General features: G+C 47.7%; 1 protein-coding gene across 4 annotated transcripts; it reads left to right on the forward strand.

Moving 5' to 3' along the window:
• The first annotated feature begins 1,175 nt into the window (after positions 1–1,175).
• On the forward strand, positions 1,176–24,554 carry ZNF79 (zinc finger protein 79). 4 transcript variants are annotated; one of them, XM_037994023.2, is made up of 6 exons: positions 1,768–1,942; positions 2,995–3,065; positions 6,146–6,234; positions 12,670–12,796; positions 13,518–13,613; positions 20,696–24,554. In XM_037994023.2, the coding sequence occupies exons 3-6, from the start codon at positions 6,202–6,204 to the stop codon at positions 21,862–21,864; spliced, it is 1,425 nt and encodes a 474-aa protein (XP_037849951.2). In that variant the 5' UTR covers positions 1,768–1,942; positions 2,995–3,065; positions 6,146–6,201; the 3' UTR covers positions 21,865–24,554. The 4 variants fall into 4 exon arrangements, with proteins under 4 accessions (XP_008004359.3, XP_008004358.3, XP_037849951.2 ...); XM_008006168.3 differs by lacking the exon at positions 2,995–3,065 and having other exon boundaries at positions 1,176–1,942; XM_008006167.3 differs by lacking the exon at positions 2,995–3,065 and having other exon boundaries at positions 1,176–1,835.
• Positions 24,555–24,649: the final 95 nt, after the last annotated feature.

The following is a 24,649-nucleotide window of genomic DNA, read 5'->3' on the forward strand; positions in this document are numbered from 1 at the left end:
GTGAGACCTGTCAGGCCTCTGAGCCAAAGCTAAGCCATCATATCCCCTGTGACCTGCACGTACACATTCAGATGGCCGGTTCCTGCCATACCTGATGACATTCCACCACAAAAGAAGTGAAAATGGCCTGTTCCTGCCTTAACTGATGACATTACCTTGTGAAATTCCTTTTCCTGGCTCACCCTGGGTCAAAAACTTCCCCACGGAGCACCTTGCGAACCCCCATCCCTGCCCGCCAGAGAACAATCCCCTTTGACTGTAATTTTCCACTACCTACCCAATTCCTGTAAAACGGCCCCACCCCTATCTCACTCTCTTTTGGGACTCAGCCCGCCTGCACCCAGGTGATTAAAAAGCTTTATTGCTCACACAAAGCCTGTCTGGTGGTCTCTTCACACGGACGCGCATGACAAGACCCACTTCAGACTTCTTACAAAACTGTAAGCCCCAAACTACAGCTGCCCAAGGTAGAGAAGGGCTAGCTCAAAGACATTTGTGACTGTGGTTTGTCCGATGGAGCGAATCCCAGTAAGATTCATAGGAAGACCCACAAAATGAAGAAACTTACACTGGCAAAAATGCCACCAGCTGTGATTGAAAGGAACAGAGACAAGACAAAATGAAAAGGGGCCTTAGAATCCCCACACTCACTTCTTTCCTGAGTAACCCAGTCCCCTCCCCTTAAGGACAAAATGCCTATGAAAAGGAGTTGATCATCGGAAAATTGCTTGAGAAGTGATTTCCAATGGGCTCGAGGGAAAGCCCATTGAAACATCCCCAGCCTACAGCAGGGAAGCCCTTAAGGGACACAGTATTCAGGAACCTCCTCCCGCAAAAGCGCTGATCAAACACTGCCCCTGAAACGACTGAAGCGGATCCCTCCGGCCCACAGGTTTTCATACTTCGAGGGCCCCAGGCCACCCACCCACGGCTGTCCTGTTCAGACTGAGGGACATATCGTTTCCTTTAGTCTTCCCAAACTTTTAGTACGGCTCAAGAGGACCCTGAGGGTGGCTGGGGACTGCCCTGAATGGAAGGCCAAGCAGGGACAGGCGTACCGCGCGCAGCGAACCGCGGAGGAGAAACCCGGTGCCTAGAGCCAGCTACCACAGGCGCCTGCGTAAACCCAGCGTTCCCAGGATCCCTCGCGGCTAAGTCGCTTCCTGTCTCCGAAGCTCGGTACCGTTGGATTCTGCTGGACTTTAAAGACGTATGCAACAAAAAAGCACGACGGATAATATATTCTGGGAGCAAGCACAGGCGGAAGCGTCTCTGGGAAGTACAATCCCTGAGCGCGTGTGTATCACAAACCTGGCGGCAGGAATGAAAGAGACTGGCCAGAAACAGAGCCCCGCGGCGACTTCTGGGAAATGGAATCCGGTGAGGCCGCCGCGGGGCGTGTGCGCATGACCGGAAGTGGCGCCACTCAGGCGCGTCCCTCTGGCGCCGGAGCCGGGACCTGGTATTGGGCAGTACCTGCACAGCGGTTCTTGAGCTCCAGCGGTTGCGGGTCGATTGTTGCCAGTTGCCAGTTGCCAGTCGTTTTCGGAAAGGCAGCGGCGGCTTTTTCACCGGGTTCTGGTTGAGGCCGGCACCTGTGACTCGGGAGACGGAGTGGAATACCCAGCTGGGCAGGCCCAGTCCGATCTCCCGCGACCCAGCACCGCAGGATCAAACCGTGCGTCTACGGGGAGTGGCTGGAGAGGAAGAGTCCAGCCTGGGAGCCGTCGGAGCAGCCCTGCAGAACGGGGTGGGGGCTGCTCTAGATAGACCCTGACTTCCAGAGAACTGCTGGGAGGCTGTGGCGCGAGGTGGAACTCAAATGCTGGAGGAAGGTGAGGAGTGGTAGAGGGAGCGATCGTCAAGAGATCGGCTGCTGCTTCGTTTGCCCACGACTGCCGCTGTGTGAGCCGGATCAGAACTCTTTTTATCTCTCTTACAGGTAGTTGGAGACAATCCTTTTTTCTTTCTTTGCCCGTGACACAGCCCCAGGAGATCCTGAGAACATGTGCCCCTCCAATCCTTTTTTGAGTAAAGAATTCGGGGGTCAAAAAAGTTTAAGGACCTCATACCTGCGTGATTTCTGAGTATTGTACCACGTACCCCAGTCTGCCTGATGGACCAATGACAGTGGAGAGTAGGGAGAAGCGGGTTCCTGAGGACTCCTTTGTCGCTTTTCTTCTTCTAGCCCTTCTCGAAGCCGCCAGGGATGCCTGGCTTGGAAAGTTTGAGGACAGGCCAGCCCAGTAGGATTGTGAAGTTGTGGAGGACGGGGGCATTTGCAGTTAGAAGGCACAGGTTCTTGTGAAAGCTGTGGGGTACCAGCCAGGTCTCTTAACCTGTATTTCTCCATGGAAGAAAGGACAAAATAACATTAACTACTTTGTTTACCTCTGAGAATTGTAATCCTCAAACGAAATAACACTTTTGAAAGCACCCTGAATGTGGTACAGAACAAATGCGTAAGCAGGCAACCTCTTTTAAGTCTTAACCACCAACACCTGTGCTGTTCACCCCCTAGATCAACTGTATTTGGTCTGTTACTCTACAAATGCAATTTTACATCCAGAATTTGGTGCTGTCTCCAAGATCAAGAGGTCCTTATATTTGTTTTTGATTTGTTTTGTTTTTGAGACGGAGTCTCGCTCTGTCGCTGAGGCTGGAGTGCAGTGGCGCAATCTCGGCTGACTGCAACGTCCGCCTCCCAGGTTCAAGCGATTCTCCTGCCTCAGCCTCCTGAGTAGATGGGACTCCAGGTGCCCGACACCACGTCCAGCTAATTTTTGTATTTGTAGTAGAGATGGGGTTTCACCATGTTGGCCAAGCTGGTCTCAAACTCCCGACCTCAACTGATCCACTGGCTTCGGCCTCCCAAAGTGCTGGGATTACAGGCGTGAGCCTCTGCTCCTGGCCAAGAGGTCCTTATATTTGGTCTTGCACTTGAGGAGTAAAGAGTGCGATTTCACATCCAGCATTTTGTTTTATCTTCCCTAGAGACCTGGGAAAGCAGAGCAGATGGTCATCATCTTCCCCATACTACAAAAAAGGAAAGGAAGTGCTGCCAGGTTAGATAACTCTCAGTAACAAAAGGTCTGTCCTGAGATCGGAATCCAGATCTATTTATTTGTTTTATTCAGATATCATTCACATACCGTAATATTCATCCTTTTAAAGTGAACGATTTGGTGATTTTTAGTATTTTCACAGTCTTGCAGCCATCACTATTTAATTCCAGAACATTTTTGTTAACTGAAGAAGAAACCCTGTAGCCTTTAGCAGTCACTCCCCAGTCCCTCATTTCTCCACAAGTTCCTGGCAACCACTAATCTACTTTCTGTCACTATGGATTTGCCTAGAACATTTTAAATAAGTGGACTCATAATATGTGACTTTTTTGTTTTGTTTTGTTTTGTTTTTTGAGACGGAGTTTTGCTCTTGTTGCCCAGGCTGGAGTGCAATGGTGCAGTCTCGGCTCACTGCAGCCTCCGCCTGCCGGGTTCAAGTGATTCTCCTGCCTCAGCCTCCCGAGTAGTTGGATTACAGGCACCTGTCACCACACCCAGCTAATTTTTTGTATTTTTAGTAGAGACAGGATTTCACTATGTTGGCCAGGCTGGTCTTGAACTCCTGAACTCAGGCAATCCACCTGCCTTGGCCTTCCAGAGTGCGGGGATTACGGGCGTGAGCCACTGCGCCTCGCCAATATGTGACCTTTTGCGTCTCGCTTAGCACATCATTTTCAGGGTTCATCCAGGTTATACCATGTGTCAGTACTTCATCCCTTTTTATGGTAGAATAATACTCCATTGTACGGAGAGTTCACATTTTGTGTATCCATTCTTCAGTGAAGTTTTGTGTGTGTATGTTTTATTTCTCTTGGGCATATACCTAGAAGTGGAATTACTGTGTCATACAACCCTGTTTAACTTTCATAGGAACTGCTGAACTTTTTCCACTGCGGCGGCATCATTTTCTATTCTCAGCAGTGTATGAGGTTTCCAGTTTCCTCACATCCTCATCAACAGTTGTTATTCTGGCCGGGTGCGGTGGCTCAAGCCTGTAATCCCAGCACTTTGGGAGGTCGAGACGGGCGGATCACGAGGTCAGGAGATCGAGACCAACCTGGCTAACATGGTGAAACCCCGTCTCTACTAAAAAATACAAAAAAACTAGCTGGGCGAGGTGGCAGGCGCCTGTAGTCCCAGCTACTCGGGAGGCTGAGGCAGGAGAATGGCGTAAACCCGGGAGGCGGAGCTTGCAGTGAGCTGAGATCCGGCCACTGCACCCCAGCCTGGGCCACAGAGCCAGACTCAGACTCCCTCTCAAAAAAAAAAAAAAAAAAAAAAACAGTTGTTATTCTCCATCTTGTTTATTATAGTCATGTTAGTAGGTGTGATATGTTCTCTCACTGTGGTTTTCATTTGCTTTTCACCAATGACGAATGATGTTCAGTTTCATGTGTGGAGTGGCTATTTGTATCTCTTGCTTGGAGAAATAGCTATTCAAATCTTTTGCCCATTTAAGAATTTAGTAGGGCCAGACGCAGTGGCTCACACCTGTAATCCTAGCACTTTGGGAGGCCTAGGCAAGCAGATCACTTAAGGTCAGGAGTTCAAGACCAGCCTGGCCAACGTGGTGAAACCCCATCTACTTAAAAAAAAAAAAAAAATTAGCCGGGCGTGGTGGTGCATGCCTGTAATCCCAGCTACTCGGGAGGCTGAGGTAGGAGAATCGCTTGAACTCGGGAGTTGGAGGTTGCAGTGAGCCGAGATTGTGCCATTGCACTCCAGCCTGGGCAACAAGAGGGAAACTCCGTCTCCAAAAAAAAAAAACCACACACAGAAAGTGATGTGCTAAGCCAGCATTTCGGCCTCCCAAAGTGCTGGGATTAGAAGTGTGAGCTACTGTACCCAGTCAATAACTAAATTTTTTTTTTTTCTTTTTTTGAGGGAGAGTCTTGCTTTGTTGTCCAGGCTGGAGCGTAATGGTGTGATCTCGGGTCACTGCAACCTCTGCCTCCTGGGCTCAAGCTGCCTTTCCACCTCAGCCCCCCAGGTAGCTGGGCCTGCAGGCGTGCACTACCATGGCTAATTTTTGTATTTTTAGGAGAGACAGGGTTTCACTATGTTTGCCCAGGCTGATCTCGAACTCTTGGGCTCCAGCCTCTTTCTTGACAGGGCCTGTTGGAGCACAGAGTTTTTAATTTTGAAGAAATCCAACTTATCTATTTTTTCTTTTGCTGCTTGTGCTTTTGGTGTCATATGTAAGAACTCATTGCCTAATCCAAACTCTCAAAGATGTATGGTTTTCTTCCAAGAGTTCTACCCTTTTTTTTTTTTTTTTTAAATAGTGTCTCTGTCAACCAGGCTAGAGTGCGGTGGTGTGATCACAGCTTGCTACAGCCTCGACCTCCCTGGCTCAAGCGATCCTCTCACCTCAGCCCCCCAAGTAGCTAGGGCTATAGGCATGCACTACCACGCGTGGCTAATTTTTGTATTTTTAATAGAGATGGGGTCTCGCCATGTTTCCCAGGCTGGTCTCGAACTCCTGGGCTCAAGCAGTCCACCACATCAGCCTCCCAAAGTGCTGGGATTACAGGCGTGAGCCACTGCACCCAGCCGAGAGTTTTACTACTTAACTTTAGGTCTCTGATCTCTTTTTGAGTTAATTTTTATATATGGTGTGACGTGAGACTCTCTGCCCAGACCTCTTCATTTAAGCAAATGCCTTAAATTTGCAGAGCCACTTTCTTCAAAGAACTAAGTAATAGATGATCTCTTTAAGCTGTATACTTAAATGCTGGGCATTTGCCAAGTGCTTTGTCTGTATGTTCCTTTAATCTCCACAGCAACCTTACAAGGGATTATCATCCCCATTTTGCAGATGAGAAAAATGAGACTTAGGTTATATGATTTTCACACTGCTGCTGAGTGGCGGGTCATGGATACTTGTGAGTCTGTTAACACTTTAATGCCTGAGTTGATGGAATTTCTGACGTAGGAGGGAATGGAGAAATTTACATCACACTGCAGGTCTGCAGATTCAGCCCACGTGCCCTGGTACCTGCTATGTCCCCTCTTCACAGTGAGAATTGGTGACTTCCTAAACTGCTTTTAACCTTATTCGTTTTCTTCTCTTTCTTTAGTACTGCCTTCCCCAGACCCTGCCCTTCCCCAAGAGGAAAACACAGGAGAGGAAGGAATGGCTGCTGGTCTCCTCACAGCTGGGCCCCGGGTAAGTAGGAAATTAACTTTGGAAGGCATCCTTTTCTTCCCCCCTAATATTAATGGTAGGGTTGGCTTGTTTTTGGTTGTCATTTGTTTGTTTTCTTTCTTTCTTTCTTTTTTGAGACTGAGTCTCACTCTGTTGCCCAGGCTGGAGTGCAGCGGCATGATCTCGGCTCACTGTACCCTCCACCTCCTGGGTTCAAGCGATTCTCTTGCCTCAGCTCCCGGTTAGCTGGGATTACAGGCATGCACCACCACACCCAGCTAATTTTTTTGTATTTTTAGTAGAGATGGGGTTTCACCATGTTGGCCAGGCTGGTCTCGAGCTCCTGACCTCAAGTGATCTGCCTGCCTCGGCCTATCAAAGTGCTGGGATTACAGCTGTGAGCCACCGCGCCTGGCCTGTTTTATTTTTTTTTTTTGAGACAAGGCCTCAGTCTGTCACCTAGGGTACAGTGCAGTGGTGCCATCACGACTCACTGCAGCCTTGGCCTCCTGAGCTCAAGCGATCCTCCCACCTCAGCCTCCCAAGTAGCTGGGACCACAGGCTCGTGCCACCATGCCCAGCTACTTTTTTTTTTAAGTTTTGTAGAGTCAGGGTTTTGCCATGTTGCCACGTCTGGTCTTGAACTCCTGAACTGAAGCCATCCTCCAGCCTTGGCCTCCCAAAGTGCTAGGATTACGGGTGTGGGCCATCCCACCCGATCACCCACTTGTTGGTTTTGTTTTGTTTTGTTTTTTACAAGTTTTCTGCAATGAACAAAGTAATTAATGTTCACCACAGAAAACCTGGAAAATAGAGAAAACATAAAAAGTTAAAAATCACTCTTAATCCCACAAAAAGACAGCATCTAACATTTTGATTTGTGTCCTTTCCATCATATTCTCATATTCTCTTTTCTTTCTTTCTTTCTTTTTTTTTTTTTTTTTTTTTTTTTGAGTCTTGCTCTGTCGCCCAGGCTGGAGTGCAGTGGTGCAATCTTGGCTCACTGAAACCTCCACCTCCCAGGTTCAAGCAATTCTCCTGCCTTGGCCTCCCAAGTAGCTGGGATTACAGGTGTGCCCTACCACACCTGGCTAATTTTTGTATTTTTAGTAGAGATAGGGTTTCACCATGTTGACCAGGCTGACCTGGAACTCCTGACCTCAAGTGATCCACCCACCTCAGCCTCCCAAAGTGCTGGAACTATAGGCTTGAGCCACTGTGCCCAGCTCATATTCTCAAAGTGGGTTTATTCTGCTCTGTCATGTTTCTGTTTCACTTAGCAGAATTCGATGAATATTCTCCCATTTCACTGCATATTTTACCAAATCATTTCTAACACATTCTTTTTTTTTTTCTTAAATAATTTCACCTTACTAGTTTAGATGCAGGGGTATGTGTGCAGGCTTGTTAAATGGTTGTATTCTTTGATGCCAGGGTTTGGGGTACAGATGATACCATCACTCAGGTAGGGAGCATAGTACCCCATAGGTAGTTTTTTAGCTGATGCCCCCTTTTCTCTCTCCTCCCTCTAGTAGTCCCCAGTGGTTTTTGTTCCCGTCTTGTGTCCATATATACTCAGTGTTTAGCTTCCCCACTTATCAATGATAACATGCAGTATTTGGTTTTCTATTCCTGTATTAATTCACTTAAGGTAATGGACTCCAGATGCATCCATGTCACTGCAAAGGACATGACTTCATTTTTTATGGCTGCATTGTATTCCACATGTATTTCCTATTCCACATGTGGAATTTTCTTTATCTAGACCAGCACTGGTGGGCACCTGGGTTGACTCCATGTCTCGGCTCTTGTGAACAGCACGATGAGGCACATGCGCGTGCATGCATCTTTTGGTAGAATGACTTCTTTTCCTTTGAGTATTTACACAGTTAATGGGATTGCCGGGTCAAATGGTAGCTCTGTTTTAAGTTTTTTGAGAACTATCCAAACTGTTTTTCTGGAGTGACTGAACTAATTTAGTTAACTTTCCCATCAGCAGTTACAACCTTTCCCTTTTCTCTGCAGCCTCACCGGCATCTGTTACATTTTTACTTTTTCATATTAGCCATTATTTCTGGTGTGACAGAATATCTCATCATGGTTTTAATTTACATTTCTCTGGTGGTTAGTGATGATGAGCATTTTTTCATCTGTTTGTTGGCCACTTGTATGTCTTTTTTTTTTTTTTTTTGAGACGGAGTCTCGCTCTGTCGCCCAGGCTGGAGTGCAGTGGCCGGATCTCAGCTCACTGCAAGCTCCGCCTCCCGGGTTTACGCCATTCTCCTGCCTCAGCCTTCCCGAGTAGCTGGGACTACAAGCGCCCGCCACCGCGCCCGGCTAGTTTTTTGTATTTTTTTAGTAGAGACGGGGTTTCACCGTGTTAGCCAGGATGGTCTTGATCTCCTGACCTCGTGATCCGCCCGTCTCGGCCTCCCAAAGTGCTGGGATTACAGGCTTGAGCCACCGCGCCCGGCCACTTGTATGTCTTTTAAGTGTGTCTGCTCATGTCTTTTCCTGCTTTTTAACGTGTTTTTTGCTTGTTGCTTTAAGTTCTATAGATTCTGGAGATTAGACCTTTGTCAGATACAAATTTTTGAATCTCTTTTCCCATTCTTTCAGTTGTGTGTTGAGTCTGTTGATAGTTGTTTTTTTTTTTTTTTTTTTAGAGACAGAGTCTCACTTTGTCACCCAGTCTGGAGTGCAGTGGCACAATCTCAGCTCACTGCAACTTCCACCCACCAGGCTCAAGCGATCCTCATGCCTCAGCCTCCTAAGTAGCTGGGATTACCACCAGACCCGGCTAATTTTTGTATTTTTAGTAGAGACTGGGTTTTACTTTTTTGGCTAGTCTGGTCTCGAACTCCTAACCTCAGGTGATCATCCTGCCTTGGCCTTCCAAAGTGCTAAGATTACAAGTGTGAGCCACTGCGTCTGGCCCTAATAGTTTTCTTTTGCTGTATAGAAGCTCTTTAGTAAGGTCTCACTTGTCAGTTTTCATTTTTGTTGCAACTGCTTTTGAAGACTTAAGCCAAGAATTCTTTGCCAGAGCCAAGGTCAAGAAGGTTATTTCCTTGGTTTTCTTGTATGGTTTTTATAGTTGAAGGTTTCACATTTAAATCTTTAATCCATCTTGAGTTAATTTTTGTAGACGGTGAAAGGTAGGGGCCCAGTTTCACTCTTCTACATATGGCTAGCCAGCTATCCCAGCACCACTGACTGAGTAGGGAGTCTTTTCCCCGTTGCTTGTTTCTGTCGACTTTGTTGAAGATCAGGTGGTTAGAGGTGTGCGGCCTTATTTCCGGGTTCTCCTTTCTGGGTCCGTGTGTCTGTTTTTGTGCCAGTGCCCTGCTCTCTAACACACTGTTTCTTTCACATAGTCCTATGAGAGTAGGAACTGTCCTTTTTTCTTGACTAGGTAATTAGCTTTTTATTTTCGTTTTTAAAATTTGCTCTTGGATTTCCTTGTCAGTTCTGCTCTTTATTAATATATTTTTTCTTTATTAATCTTTTGCTTCTGCTTTCCTCAGGTTTATTTTAAAATTCATTTTTTGGCCGGGCGCGGTGGCTCACGCCTGTAATCCCAGCACTTTGGGAGGCCGAGACAGGCGGATCACGAGGTCAGGAGATCGAGACCATCCTGGCTAACACGGTGAAACCCCGTCTCTACTAAAAATACAAAAAACAAAAAAAATTAGCCGGGCGTGGTGGCGGGCACCTATAGTCCCCGCTAAACAGGAGGCTGAGGCAGGAGAATGGCGTAAACCCAGGGGGCGGAGCTTGTAGTGAGCCGAGATCGCGCCACTGCACTCCAGCCTGGGCGACAGAGCAAGACTCCGTCTCAAAAAAAAAAAAAAAAATTCATTTTTTAACTTCTTGAGTTGAATCCTTAACTCCCCTTCTTCCTTCCTTGTTTACGTTGAAAGTTTTTGGCTGTGTATTTATTTTTTTTAGATATTCCAAAATTATGATTTCTTTATCTGCCTATGTGGCTGGTCTGTGCTTTATGAGGATGGAGTTTGTGTCTCTTGTCAACACAAAATGCCAGTGCAGTCTGATTGCAGGATATAGCGTTTGATAGCTCTGTCAGCTCAACCTTATTAAATTGTTGCATCTTCCATGTCTTTATTCTTTTTGTTGTTTATTCACTTTGGGCTGTCAATGACTGAGTTACTTTAACATCTCTCAAAATCCTAATACTCTAAATTTCTCTTTGCATTTCCTGCAGCTTTTTCTTTACGTATTATATATTTCTTTGTTATTTGGTTTGTGACTTTATATCTTTATAATGGATGTTACTTTCTTGATTATTTTAAAGTTACACAAAGATTTTAAATATTTTTTAGTTTTTTATATTTTTATATTTTTAATAGAGATGGGGTTTCACCATGTTGGCCAGGGTGGTCTCGAACTCCTGACCTCAGGTGATCCACCTGCATAAATATTTCTTCATTTTAAAAGGTGACCCTCTTTGTTCCACTGAAAGAACCTCTCGGTGTGATGAATGGATTGGAAGAGCAGGTAAAATCAGAGGCCCGGAGACTGGTTCCCATATGGAAATTATTGCTGGTTTGCAAGGCAGTGGTAGGGGAGTAGAAATAAATGGGTGAATTCTCATGATATTAGGAGGAAGAATCAATAGGGATTGATGCTGCACGAAAGGAGAGGATAACACCCAGGTTCCTGGCTTGGCCAACTAGGTGAACAAAGGCCCCACTGCCTGAGCTAGGAACAGACGAGGAACAGCAGGTGAAGATGGGTGTCTCTGTTGCGTTTTGTTGAGTTTGAGGTTCCTGTGAGGCCTGGCCAGGAGACGATTTCTGCGTTAGGTTAATACTGTGTTATTTCCTGATTCGTTTCTTCGCTTTCCATCTGGCTACCCCTGCCCCCACGCCCTGTACCTAGCAGAGGATGCATTACATGGAGTAGGTGCCGCTTTGTTATGTGAACAGCTTCACCTGACCTGCATGCCTTATAGCTCCTGCCCAGAGTCTCCTAACTCCAGATCCATGTTTTCACCTGTGATAGAACATCTGCACCTGGATTTCCTATGGCCACCTTAAACTCTGTGGGCCCCAAAACAAACTAGTTCCCTTGCTAACAGACCCCTTCTTCCCATGTTTCTTTTCTTTGTGATGACACTGTCATCTGTCTGGTCTTCCAAGCAGGAAACATCTTTGATGCATTCTCAACTCTTCTCTCACAAAGTTCATTTCTGGCTTTGCTTCTAGTCCCTCTCCTCAAGCAGGATCCTCTCTCAACTTGACACTGACACTGTTGGAGTTCTTAAAACCACCTCTCCATGCCTCCATCTCAAGACACAGTTGCCTTCCAGCGGCTCCCTGTTGCCTGAGGGATAAAAGCATCACATTTATCAAGTGATTCAAGGCTTTTTACATTCTGACCTCAACAACCTTTCTGCCACGCTTCATCCCCCCACCCAAACTGCCTGCCATTTCCTAAACACACAAGGACTGTCTTGCCTCCATGCTTCTGCTCATGGTGCCTCTCCTGCCTTGGATAACCTTCTCTTGCTCCATCCGGAAACCTTCTCCTTCAAGGCTAGCTCAGTAATTGCCTTCACTCTGTGGTCCTTCCTCCCCGCCTTTCTGTTCTCCTGGCAACTAGTCTGTTTCTTTGACTCGTGCTACATTTGATTGTGTGCATACTTGGCTCTCGTGTTGTACTGGGTGATATCTGTGTTCACAGAAATATTTGTTAAATGTTCTGAAAATTCATCTTTCACATTTCTCTGATAATTTGCACCTGACTCTTCACTGTATCAACTCACATTCTAATTTTTCTCTTTCTGTATTATCTCTTCAAGTCCCAAGCACCCATTAATTTTTGCCCAGTTACTTCACACGCGCGCACACACACACACACTTTATTTATACATAAAGTCTACTAGAATTATAAATGTGTGAAGACAAGAGATAGTGTTGTGTGTGAGTGTGTGTATGTGTGTATATGTCAGATTATCTTAGTGTTAGGCACTGCAGTGCTGGTGATCAATAAAGGCTTTCTCTTTTTTTTGAGATGGAGTCTCGCTGTGTCACACAGGCTGGAGTGCAGTGGCACGATCTCAGCTCACTGCAAGCTCTGCCTCCCGGGTTCAAGCAATTCTCCTGCCTCAGCCTCCTGAGAAACTGGGACTTACAGGCACCTGCCACCACACCCAACTAATTTTTGTATTTTTATTAGAGACAGGGTTTCACCATATTGGCCAGGCTGGTCTTGAACTCCTAGCCTCAAGTGACCCACCTGCCTCGCCTCCTGGCCTCCCAAGGTGCTGGGATTACAGGTGTGAGCCACTGCAGCCGGCCACTTTCTTCAACTACCCAGAGACCTGAATTTTTTCGAAGACTTTTCCAGCTCCCGTAAAACCGCCAACGTTAACCACCCCATCACCCTAGATCCTAAGGCCACTGGCAAGATGAAATGTGCTTGTTTTTTCAGGGATCCACATTCTTCAGCAGTGTGACAGTAGCTTTTGCACGAGAAGGGTGGAGGTGCCTCGTGTCTACTCCAAGGGAGAGGTACAAGGAGGGGATACCAGAAAAGTCCAGGAACCTTGTCCTACTAGGTAAGGAAATGGTTTAAGATTTCGATTCACTCAATTCTGAAAATCCATGGCACTTGCTTTCCAGTTTGTAGGGCTTTCTGACAGCTGTGATGCACCAGAGCGATGGTGTCTATTCCTTTTGTTCTCTTGGGGAAGGTCTCTGCATGCCCACTTGGCAAATAGGCAGTTTCCCTTTGCTTTCCCCAAGGCTGCACCTCCCCATTCTCTCATTTCCCAGGAGGAATGGGGTAACCCTCAGGTCATTTCCTCTATGTTCAGTAAGTTTCCATCTTCCTTTTTTTTTTTTTTTCTTTTTCCTTCCATCTTCCTAAATTGGGAACTTGTGAGTTTAGCTTTAGGTCCCTGGCTTGACCCCTCCTTGAGGCTGTTTCCTAGCTCCTTCCAGAAATGTTTTATACAGCCTTGGCATGGCCGGGTGAGGTGACTCTCACCTGCAATCCCAGCATTTTGGGAGGCCAAGGCGGAACAGTCACTTGAGACCAGCCTGAGGAACACAGTGAGACCCTGTCTCTCAAATTAAAAGGACGTTTAAAAAGACTTTGGCATCATATCTTTTATGTACTGCTGTAGCCCCTGGTGCAGGCACCAAGTAAGTGCTCAATAAGTATTTGCCGTCTGAATGAAATGAACAATCCGACTGGGCTGCTTGCTCTCCCCTGAGTTCTGGGTGGCTGTTCATACTTACTTACAATTTCTAAAGCCTGTTTTTCCCGTTGAATAGGACTTCCAGTTTCCCAGCCTGGCATGAACTCCCAGTTGGAACAAAGGGAAGGCACATGGATGCTGGAGGGCAAAGACGTGCGAAGTCCCTCTCCAGGTATGTGAGCAAGCACTTAGCCAATGGGAGTCTTGGGAGCAAAAGCCCCTTTAAATCACACATGAGTGCATTTGATTATCATAACAATTGTGAGGTAGGCACTATCACCCCATTCTACAGATGAGGAAATGGTGCTGAGAGAGGCTGGCTCACTGGTTCAAAGCTTCACAGCTAGATAGTGGCAAGGCTGGGATTTGAAGCAAGCTCTGTCTGCCTCTAAAACACACTCTTCCTCACCTCATCCTTACGGAGGCTCCCAGGGCTAGGAGGTGTTTGGGGGCACGTGTGATGTCCCTGGCCTCCAAAGAGTATCCTTACTTGTTGGGAAGCAAGAGTCATCTTTGCTGGCACATTCCTTGCTTGGGGTCTCCCTCACTGAGGATCCTAGGTGCCAGCTTTACGCATGCCACTGGGTGTTACAGCTTCCTGCTGCCACCCTATCTGGCCTCTTAATTCATTCTGCTCCTCCTTTCTTACTGCGTGGCCATGCCAGAATTTTCCAAAGGGCCGATACTAAGAAACTCAGGGAAAACAGAAGGAAAGGAGACCATAGTTTCCACTGCATCTCTCTTACCACCCATGTACAGCAGCTCTCTCCCCTCATCTCTCTCAGCCTCTGCCCTGGTGCCACCTCTGGCAGGGCCTCAGCAGTTTTTCCCTGGGGACCCAGTCACTTTTGATGTTTGAGACTTAAGGCATCAAAGATACAAATGAATTAAACCAGTTTGAGGTGACAACATTTGACATGTTTCTAAAGATGCAGCCTGGGCCGGGCACCGTGGCTTACGCCTGTAATCCCAGCACTCGGGGAGGCCGAGGCAGGTGGATCACCTGAGGTTAGGAGTTCAAGACCAGCCTGGCCAACACGGTGAAACCCCGTCTCAACTAAAAATACAAAAAAATTAGCTGGGCATGGTGGCGGATGCATGTAATGCCAGCTACTCCAGGAGGCTGAGGCAGGAGAATCAGTTGAACCTGGGAGGCGGAGGTTGCAATGAGCTGAGATTGTGCCATTGCACTCCAGCCTGGGCAACAAGAGTGAAACTCTGTCTTAAAAAAAATAAATAAAAATAAGATGCAACCTGTCTATTTGTTGCTTTATTTCTTGAGTTATAAGTTATTGCTGCTGGTAGGGCAATCGGCACAAAGCCCCGGGAGCATTCTTTGCATGATTCCATGGAGCTGCCTCTTCTCCTTCCCATCTTACCATCCTCTAAGCAGCCTGTTGCATGTTACCTCACCCTTGTGGCATGCCCGGCACCACTCATGCTTGTTGACACTGCCTGTGGCAGGGAGCGTCCCTGGCCCTGCTGCCTTCTTCTCCCAAGGCCCCCGCTGCCTGGGCATCTCTCTGTTCTATACAGTCTACACAGAGGACTGAAGTCCTCTGTGGAGCTTCAGAAATGGAGAGCAGTGTTTAGTGGTGAGGGGAACAACTACATTTTTCTGGGAAGAGTGTTCCTGATAGTCTCAGAGGGGTTCAAGACCCTGAAAAGCTTGCTGTATTAGTTTTTTTGGGCTCTCATAAAAAATAACCACAAATTGGGTGGACTAAAACAATAGCAGTTGATTCGCTCACAGTTCTGGAGGCTAGAGGTCTTAAACCGAGGTGTCAGTGGGGCCGGGCTCCCTCTGCAGGCTTTGGGAAGGATCTTCCCTTGCCTCTTTCAAGTTCCTGGTGGTTGCCAGCAATCTTCGGCGTTCGTTGACTTTTAGCTGCATCACTCCAATCTCTGTCCCTGTCTTCATGTCGCATTCTCCTGTGTCCGGATTTCCTTCTTTTTAGGGCATTAATATACCCTAATCCAGTATGGCCTCATTTCAGCCTGATTACATCTACAAAGACTTTGTTTCCAAGCACGGACACATTCTGTACTTTGAGGTGGACATGATGTGGGACACTGTTCACCCCAGTACAGTGGTCCCAAAGGTTAAAATCACCACATCATTAGAAACAGGAGTTGGAAAGGCGTATTTCCGTCAAGGAGGTGCTCTGAGGCAGCAGTGTAGGGCAGTAGAAGCAGCTCTGGGTGTGGGTGCCCCTGAGCGGAAAACCACAACCTCTGCCCTTATACACAGCAGGAGTCAACATAGGAGACTTCTGTGAGCAGAGAGGGGTGGGGTTTTCCCCCACGCACCAAGCAAGCAATTAATTTTGTAGCAGACACCGTCTACCTGGAGATAGCATCAGATCCCATGGGTTGAGGGCTCAGTCCCACAAGTTGCCCCCTACCCCTTCCCAGCAGTCGCAAGTCCAGGCCTCCAGAACTACACTGGCTTCAGATTGGGGTGCCCACGACCCCTCTTTGGATTACATTGATTTGTTAGAGAAAGGACACAGAACTTGAGGAAGCACTTATTTTAGAAAAGATGAAGATGAAGAGATGCATGGGACGAGGTGTGGAGAAGGTGCAGGGAGCTTTCATGCCTTCCCTGGACAGCCGCCCTGCAGGAGCCTCTATGTGTTCAGCTCTCTGGAAGCTCTCCAAACCCTGCCTGCCTGGGCCTTTGATTCATTGGATAGGCATGATTGAAGCACGGACAGCATGTTGTAATGAGATTGGAGAGAAAGGGCCTGATTGAACATGAGTAGACTGAGTGGGGATACCCGGCAGAGCCTTTCTGTGCAGATTCTTCTTGGCCTCGGTGCAGCATTCCTTCCTCCGGGGTATGGGGCAGGATCTCTGGAATGAGGGTCATATGGCCCATAGTCAGATTAGAGTCCTGCTTGGGCAGGGGGAGGTCAGAGAGAGAGAGAGTCTGTTTCTGAGGCCTAAAGTGCTCTGACGTTTTAACAGAAGACTGTAGCAATGGCCGGGCGCAGTGGCTCACACCTGTAATCCCAGCACTTTGGGAGGCCGAATTGGGCAGATCACCTGAGAACAGGAGTTTGAGACCAGCCTGGCCAACATGGGGAAACCCCATCTCTACTAAAAATACAAAAATTAGCTGGGTGTGGTGGCCCAAGCCTATAGTCCCGGCTACTTGGGAGGCTGAGGCACAAGAATCGCTTGAACCCGGGAGGCAGAGACTGCGATGAGCCGAGATCGTGCCACTGCACTCCAGCCTGGGTGACTAAGCGAGACTCTGTCTCAAAAAAAAAAAAAAAAAAAGACTGTAGCAGTGGCTATGGGAGTTATGAGCCAGGAACTATGGGTGAAATACACACGCACACACACATATACACGTATATCTTATAATACCTCATTGAGTATGAAAGACATATACTCAAAATTAACTACATGGATTCCAGGCACACCATTGAATTATGTAGTCATGTTTCCATATATGAAAAAGTAGATGATAAAGTCTTCTTTCACCAATTAACACATATATGAAAAAAGTTGCCTACTGAAGAGTTATGTAAGCTATATGATAGTGAACAGAAGTCGTCGGGTGCAAGTTTCCACTCTGGCTATTAGAGGAGCTCAACATGGCCTCTGCTCTAACTCACAGCATGTCCTGGGCATCACTGTGCCGCTGAGAGCTGGGTTTGGGCCCTGGGTTATTCTACCCTACCCCTCCCAAGTGGCAGACCCAGGAGTTGAAAGTGCCATTCTCCCTGCTGCTCATTTTAGGGACTTCTGTGGTGGGTGTTAACACTTTCCCAGACCCTGCTGGCCAGTTGTACTAATTCTGATTCATTGAATCATTCATCAATCAGCAAATGTGCATTAAGCATTTGGTATGTACCTGGCATCATTTTAGCTGCCATGGGTAAAATGTATCCCCTTTGTTGAGCGGGGATGAGGACATAGTCTCTGCTTACATCTTTGTGAAGAACATAAACTGAGCAAACAATAACTAATCTACTTTTTATGGTGATGAGTTGTGTGAAGAAAATAAAGCAGTACAAGGGATTAGTGACTGGGGCACAAGGCTGAGTTGGGAATAGAGGGGAGGGAGCTGTTTGAGAGCCGATGAAGAGGAAAGACTCTTTGGAGATGACATTGGAGCCAGGATCTGAAGGAAGGGGATGAGCCAGCTGTGTGGAGGAGACCTAGGAGAGGAACATTCTGGGCCACAGCGTATGTTGAGACCTTGATGTGGGAATGAGCTTGCTTAAGGATTAGAAAACCTGTGTGGCCAGAGCTTAGTAAACACGAGGAAGAGTGGTGTGCGGGGGACAGATTGTGCGGGGACACTGGAACCATGGTAAGGCGTTTGGGTTTTAGTCACCTAAGAAAATAAGCCATTAAAGAGTTTTGACGCAGGCAAGGGATGAGATTTCTATTTTAAAAGAATTCAGCATTTGGCAAGTGACACTGGTGAAAAAGAATTCAGCGTATGTGTGAAGAATGGACATTCAGGGATCAGGCATGGGAGCAGGGAGGTGAGTTAGGAGGCGGCTCTTGCAGACATGGGAATGTGAGGTGATGGTGGCCTGTAAGAGAGGGGTCAGGACATATTTTGGTGTTAAAGCCAACAGGACTTGCTGGTGGATTGGATGTGAGATGTAGAGGAGGAGGCATTAAGTATGACCCTAGGTTTTGGCCTGATCAGTTGGGTTAGTAGGAAGATTAACAAAGGTGCTGGGTTAAAAGGGAGATGAGTAGCTCTGTCTGGGGTGTGTGAGGCCTGAGATGTCATCAGTCTTCTACTGGAGCCAGCACTCGAGAGAGGTGAGCTGAGGGACAGGCCGTTTGTGAGCATCACGTGGTCCTCTGAATTGCCCCTTCTTCCCTTGGCGTTTTTTCTTGTGACTCTTCTTTTTTTTTTTTTTTTTTTTTTTTTAACGCAAATAGATGGTCTGCTTTTAAAAACTGTCAAACCCATAGATGATCGGACTCCCAAGTTACACGGAGACGCTCTCAGCCTGCAACGGGGGCCTCTGTGCTCTTGGTTGACTGGGGGCATTGGTGTGCACTTGCAGTTCTGAGGGAAGCCTGCTTCATGCTTTAGGATGGTTTATAAGGAGAAGGTCCAGAGTAACAACCACGCAGATAGCACTTACTGTGTCTCAGCTACCATTCTGGGTCCTTTATGTGTCTTAACTCATTTAATCCTCACAGTGATTGTATGAGGGAGCTGCTTTCACAGGTGATAAATCCAAGGTTTTAAAAGATTACACAGTTTTTCCAAAATCACAGAGCACGTAAGAGGTGGAACCCAGATTTGGACCCAGGCAGTCTGGTTGAAGACTGTGTATAGAAATTCAAGGTCAGGTGTGGTGGCTCATACCTGTAATCTCAGCACTTTGGGAGGCCGAGGTGGGTGGGTCACCTGAGGTCAGGAGTTCGAGATCAGCCTGACCAACATGTTGAAACCCTGTCTCTACTAAAAATGCAAAATTAGCCGGGCATGGTGGCGCATGCTTGTAATCCCAGCTACTTGGGAGGCTGAGACAGGAGAATTGCTTGAACCCAGGAGGTGGGGGTTGCAGTGAGCTGAGATCACACCATTGCACTCCAGCCTGGGCAACAAGAGCGAAACTCCACATCAGGCTGGGCGTGGTGGCTCATGCCTGTAATCCCAGCACTTTGGGAGGCTGAGGTGGGTGGATCACCTGAGGTCAGGAGTTCCAGATCAGCCTGGCCAACGTGGTGAAACCCTGTCTCTACTAAAAATACAAAATTAGCCGGGCGTGGTGGTGCACGCCTGTCATCCCAGCTGCTTGGGAGGCTGTGGCAGGAGAATCGCTTGAACTCGGGAGGCAGAGGCTGCAGTGAGCCAAGATCACACCATTGCATTCCGGCCTGGGCAACAAGAGCGAAACTCCATCTCAAAAAAAAAAATAAAGGTATGGTAAAAATCCAGTATAAAAGATAACAAATGGTGCACCTGTATAGGGCACTTACCATGAGTGGAGCTTGCAGGACTCGGTGAGTGAGTGAGTGAGTGGTGGGTGGATGTGAAGGCTGAGGGCATTGCTGTGCATGGACTCTAGAAATACTGTGCACTAAGGCTACACTAAGTTGACTTTACACATTTTTCTTTGGGAGGCTGAGGTGGGAGGATCGCTTGAGCCCAGGAGTTTGAGACCAGCCCAGACCACTTGGCAAAACCCTATCTCAACAAAAAATACAAAAACTAGCTGGATGTGGTAGCACGGGCCTGTAGTACCAGCTGCTCAGAGGCTGAGGTGGGAGGATCACTTGAGCCCAGGCGGTCGAGGCTGCAGTGAGCCATGATCGTGCCACTGTGCTCCAGCCTGGGCAACAGTGAGATCCTGTCTCAAAATGTGTGTTTGTGTATGTGTGTGTGTGTAGTACTATTTTTGTTTTTAAACTCTTGTTAAAAACTTAAGAAACTCACACATTAGCCCAGACCTGATGGAATCATGCATATCACTGTCCACACCTCCATATCTTGTCCAACTGGAAGATCTTCAGGGGCAATAACAAGCATGGAGCTGTCATCTCTAAGATAACATTACCTTCTGGAAAACCTCCTGAAGGACCTGCCTGAGGCAATTTTACAGATAACTTTTTTTTTTAGTGGAAGGAGTACAGTGTAAAATAACTATTAAAAGCATAGTATAGGCTGGGTGTGGTGGCTCACACCTTTAATCCCCAGCACTTTGGGAGGCCGAGGCGGGAGGGTCACTTGAGTCCAGGAGTTCGAGACCAGCCTGGCCAATGTGGGGAGACCCTGTCTGTCCAAAATATCAAAATTACCCAGGCATGGTGGTGTGCTCCTGTAGTTCCAGCTATTCAGGAGACTGAGGTGGCAGGATCGCTGGAGCCCAGGAGGCTGAGGCTGCAGTGAGCTGTGACTATGCCACCGCCCTCCAGCCTGAGTGAGACTCTGTCTCAATTAAAAGTATAAAGTATAGTAAATATGTAAACTGGTAACATAGTTGTTTATTAAGTATTATGTACAGTGCATAATTGTATATGCTGTACTTTCATATGACTGGCAGTACAGATTTTTTTACACCAGCATCACCACAAACGTGAGTCATGCGTTGCACTACAACATTATGATGGCTTTGAATTCAGTAGGTAGTAGGCTCCATTACACTCTTATGAAAGGAGGTGAGTCATCAAACCTGTGTGTGTAAGAGCTTGGCCAGACTCCTTCAGCCTTTGGTTTTCCTTCCACCAAGGGAACACAACAGCTTTTCTCATTTTTTTTTTCAGGCTGGAAGATTGTATCTGAATCACCACCAGAGCAAGCCCTTTCTGAAGAATCATTCCAAGACCCACATGTAGAGATGCCCCCTGGGGATTCAGACCACAGGACCAGTGAGCTTGAGAAAAGCTTCAGCCTGAGACCAGTCCTCTCTCCGCAACAGAGAGTGCCCGTGGAAGCGAGACCTCGCAAACGTGAGACGCACACCAAGCGCTTCAAGAACTCGGAAGTCACGAAACCTCACAGAGCGAAACCGTATGCATGTAATGAATGTGGCAAAGCCTTCAGTTACTGTTCTTCCCTTTCTCAGCATCAGAAGAGCCACACTGGAGAGAAGCCCTATGAGTGCAGTGAGTGTGGGAAGGCCTTCAGCCAGAGCTCCTCTCTCATTCAGCACCAGAGGATTCACACTGGAGAGAAACCTTACAAGTGCAGTGAATGTGGAAGAGCCTTCAGCCAGAATGCCAACCTCACCAAACACCAGCGAACTCACACCGGAGAAAAGCCCTACAGATGCAGCGAATGTGAGAAAGCCTTCAGTGACTGCTCAGCTCTTGTTCAGCATCAGAGAATCCATACCGGAGAGAAGCCCTACGAATGCAGCGACTGTGGGAAGGCCTTCCGTCACAGCGCAAACCTCACGAACCACCAGAGGACTCACACTGGGGAGAAGCCCTACACATGCAGCGAGTGTGGGAAGGCCTTCAGTTACTGCGCAGCGTTCATTCAGCACCAGAGGATTCACACCGGGGAGAAGCCCTACAGATGTGCTGCGTGCGGGAAGGCCTTCAGCCAGAGTGCAAACCTCACAAACCATCAGAGGACTCACACCGGGGAGAAACCCTACAAGTGCAGTGAGTGTGGGAAGGCCTTCAGCCAGAGTACGAATCTCATAATCCACCAAAAGACCCACACCGGGGTGAAGCCATATAAATGTAACGAATGTGGGAAATTCTTCAGTGAGAGCTCAGCCCTCATTCGACATCACATAATCCACACCGGAGAAAAACCTTATGAGTGTAACGAGTGTGGTAAAGCGTTTAACCAGAGCTCATCCCTTAGTCAGCATCAGAGAATCCACACAGGCGTGAAACCCTATGAATGCAGCGAGTGTGGGAAGGCCTTCCGGTGCAGCTCTGCCTTCATTAGACATCAGAGACTCCACGCCGGAGAGTAACCGGGAACATGGTGGAAGTAGAGTCCCGGACATGCCAACTCAGGACAGATGGGTGAGGATCTGAGAAATGCTAAAGGCTCGAAAGCATCTGAAGACATCTAACTTAGAGTCTGCAGCCCAGAGCCACATGCAAAAACACCTTCAGTAAATAGCCACTATTTCACATGCTGTGTATGGACGCTCAGCTCTGTAACACCTTCTTTCTGCAAGCATCCAAAGATCCAGGGCTCCATTCAGTTGCAGGTTTGTCTTTATTCCGTGGGCCAGAGCACTTTATTTGGTAAGCATTCCAGAAACCTGAGTTTATTCGGAGTAAGTGACCAAATCAATGAGTATAAGAACTTGACTCCTGGCCGGGCGCGGTGGCTCAAGCTTGTAATCCCAGCACTTTGGGAGGCCAAGACGGGCGGATCACGAGGTCAGGAGATCGAGACCATCCTGGCTAACACGGTGAAACCCCGTCTCTACTAAAAAAATACAAAAAAAAACCTAGCCGGGCGAGGTGGCGGGCGCCTGTAGTCCCAGCTACTCGGGAGGCTGAGGCAGGAGAATGGCGTGAACCCGGGAGGCGGAGCTTGCAGTGAGCTGAGATCCGGCCACTGCACTCCAGCCTGGGCGACAGAGCGAGACTCCGTCTCAAAAAAAAAAAAAAAAGAACTTGACTCCTACATCAAAGCCAAGTCTTTGGGCAATGCTGGCAGTTTCTCCTGGAAGTAATGAGAAATGTTGTGAAAGAACTCAGCGCATTGGCCAGAAATGATTGAAAAACCATCAAATTTGGGGCAGGGGGAGGTGTAAATACAAATACAAGTGAGAAAACGGATTCTAGAGCCAACTATGAAATACCAGAATCTCCTTGAGGTGGGGAACATTCGTTGATGTTCCAAAACTCAGAAAAGCACTGCCAGGCCCAGCCTTTGTAGAGCTTGTTGCTGTTAGAAAGAGCCCACCCAGGCAGATCACAAGGTCAGGAGTTTGAGACCAGCCTGACCAACATGGTGAAACCCCATCTCCACTAAAAATTCAAAAACTTGTGGGGTATGGTGGCACGTGTCTGTAATCCCAGCTACTCAGGAGGCTGAAGCAGGAGAATCACTTGAACCCAGGAGGCAGAGGTTGCAGTGGGCCAAGATTATAACACTGCACTCCAGCCTGGGCGAGAGCGAGACTGCATCTCAACAAAGAGCCCACCCAGAGGTTACTCGTGTTGAGGGTAGAGTGTGCTGCTAATGAATTGGGAGGCACATCCCTTTCCATGGAGAATAGGAAGCACCCAGAACGGGCAGGTGTGTGACAGCCATGCTGGACTCAGAGGCAGGTGAGTCATAAACTGCCCCGGGCTCCTCATTCTCCTTTCTCCTGGAGAACAGTAGTGCTCCCCTCCCCTATTAGCAATCCAGATTTTTGCCTTTGGCCTGCTTACTGTCTTATATACTGTTTCCTTGGTGACTTGGTGCAGTCCCTTCTAGGACACTGGAACGCTTTTGTGCCAGCCCCTCATTCTCGCCTAGGCCGGAGTGCAGTGGTATAATCATAGCTTGCTGAAGTCTCTACTTCTGCACCCTACCACCTCAGCATCACAAATAGCCAGGCACACAAGCCACCACACCCAGCTAGCTTTTTGGAGAAAGTATCTGGCTATGTTGCCCAGGCTGGTCTTAATTCCTGACCTCAAGGAATGCTCCTGCCACAGCCTCCCAAAGTTCTGGGATTACAGGCAAAAGCCACTGTATCCGAAATAGAATCCTCTCCCTAACTCAGGGGGTCCAGGTAGTCCTTTCCACTTAAGGCAGTTCTCCAACGTGGGGCGACACAAAAGCACTGACCTAGAGACCACTGGCGAAAACTATGAGTCATAAAGGGGAAATCAATTTCTCTGGGCCACCATTTCCAACTCCCTTTACTCCAGTACCCAGAATCCTCTCCCAGGTCGTGCTTCAAGGTTCATCTTAAAACAAAAGGGAGTGATGAGCACAGGCTCTAGAAAGTTGGTCAGAAGGAACAGAACTGTGGGAAGATGAGACTTGAGACAAGGTGAGAGAGCAAATACTGTAAGCCACCTGAGTTCAGAGAAAAGGTTGGAATAACAGTTTACAGTTAAACAGATGACGTGAACCTCACTTTCACAGAACCAAAGGATTAGTCCAGGACTAATCCTTAGTCCAGGAGAGTGGTCAGGTTTATTTGTTGTATAATTGGTTCTGAACCCTGGCTGTGCACTGGAATGGCTAGCAAAACGGGTCCTGGGCCCCCAACCCACTGTAACTTCAGTTGGTCGGGAATGGACAACTACACTCCCCATGTGTTCAGGTTTTGTGTTAGAGCATTTCTTAGGAAAGGCTTCATGATAGTCTACAAAAAGTGTTTCCTGGCCAGGCATGGTGGCTTACGCCTGTAATCCCAACATTTTGGGAGGCCAAAGGCAGGCAGATCGAGGTCAGGAGTTTGAGACCGGCCTGACCAACATGGCGAAACCCTGTTTTTACTAAAAATAAAAATTAGCCGGGCGTGGTAGTGTGTGTCTGTAATCCCAGCTACTCAGGAGGCTGAGGCTGGAGAATTGCTTGAACATGGAAGGCAAAGGTTGTGGTGAACCAAGATTGCGCCACTGCACTCCAGCCTGGGCAACAAGAGCGGAAACTCTGTCTCAAAAAAAAAAGCTTCCTTTCTGAGGCAGCCCAGCCCATACAGGGCAGTTTTGTTACCCACCACAAGGTGCTTGTTACTTCTCCACAGGCTCTGCCACCTTGACCCCACTGACCACCCTACAAAGGAGCTAGCTCCC

This window comes from Chlorocebus sabaeus, chromosome 12 (genome assembly GCF_047675955.1).
Source record: "Chlorocebus sabaeus isolate Y175 chromosome 12, mChlSab1.0.hap1, whole genome shotgun sequence".
NCBI classification, from domain to species: domain Eukaryota; kingdom Metazoa; phylum Chordata; class Mammalia; order Primates; family Cercopithecidae; genus Chlorocebus; species Chlorocebus sabaeus.

Coding starts and splice junctions, on each gene's coding strand:
- ZNF79 (XM_008006167.3), top strand. Junction 12,797..13,517: donor CAGGAACCTTGTCCTACTAG/GTAAGGAAATGG, acceptor CCCGTTGAATAG/GACTTCCAGTTTCCCAGCCT. Junction 13,614..20,695: donor CGTGCGAAGTCCCTCTCCAG/GTATGTGAGCAA, acceptor TTTTTTTTTCAG/GCTGGAAGATTGTATCTGAA.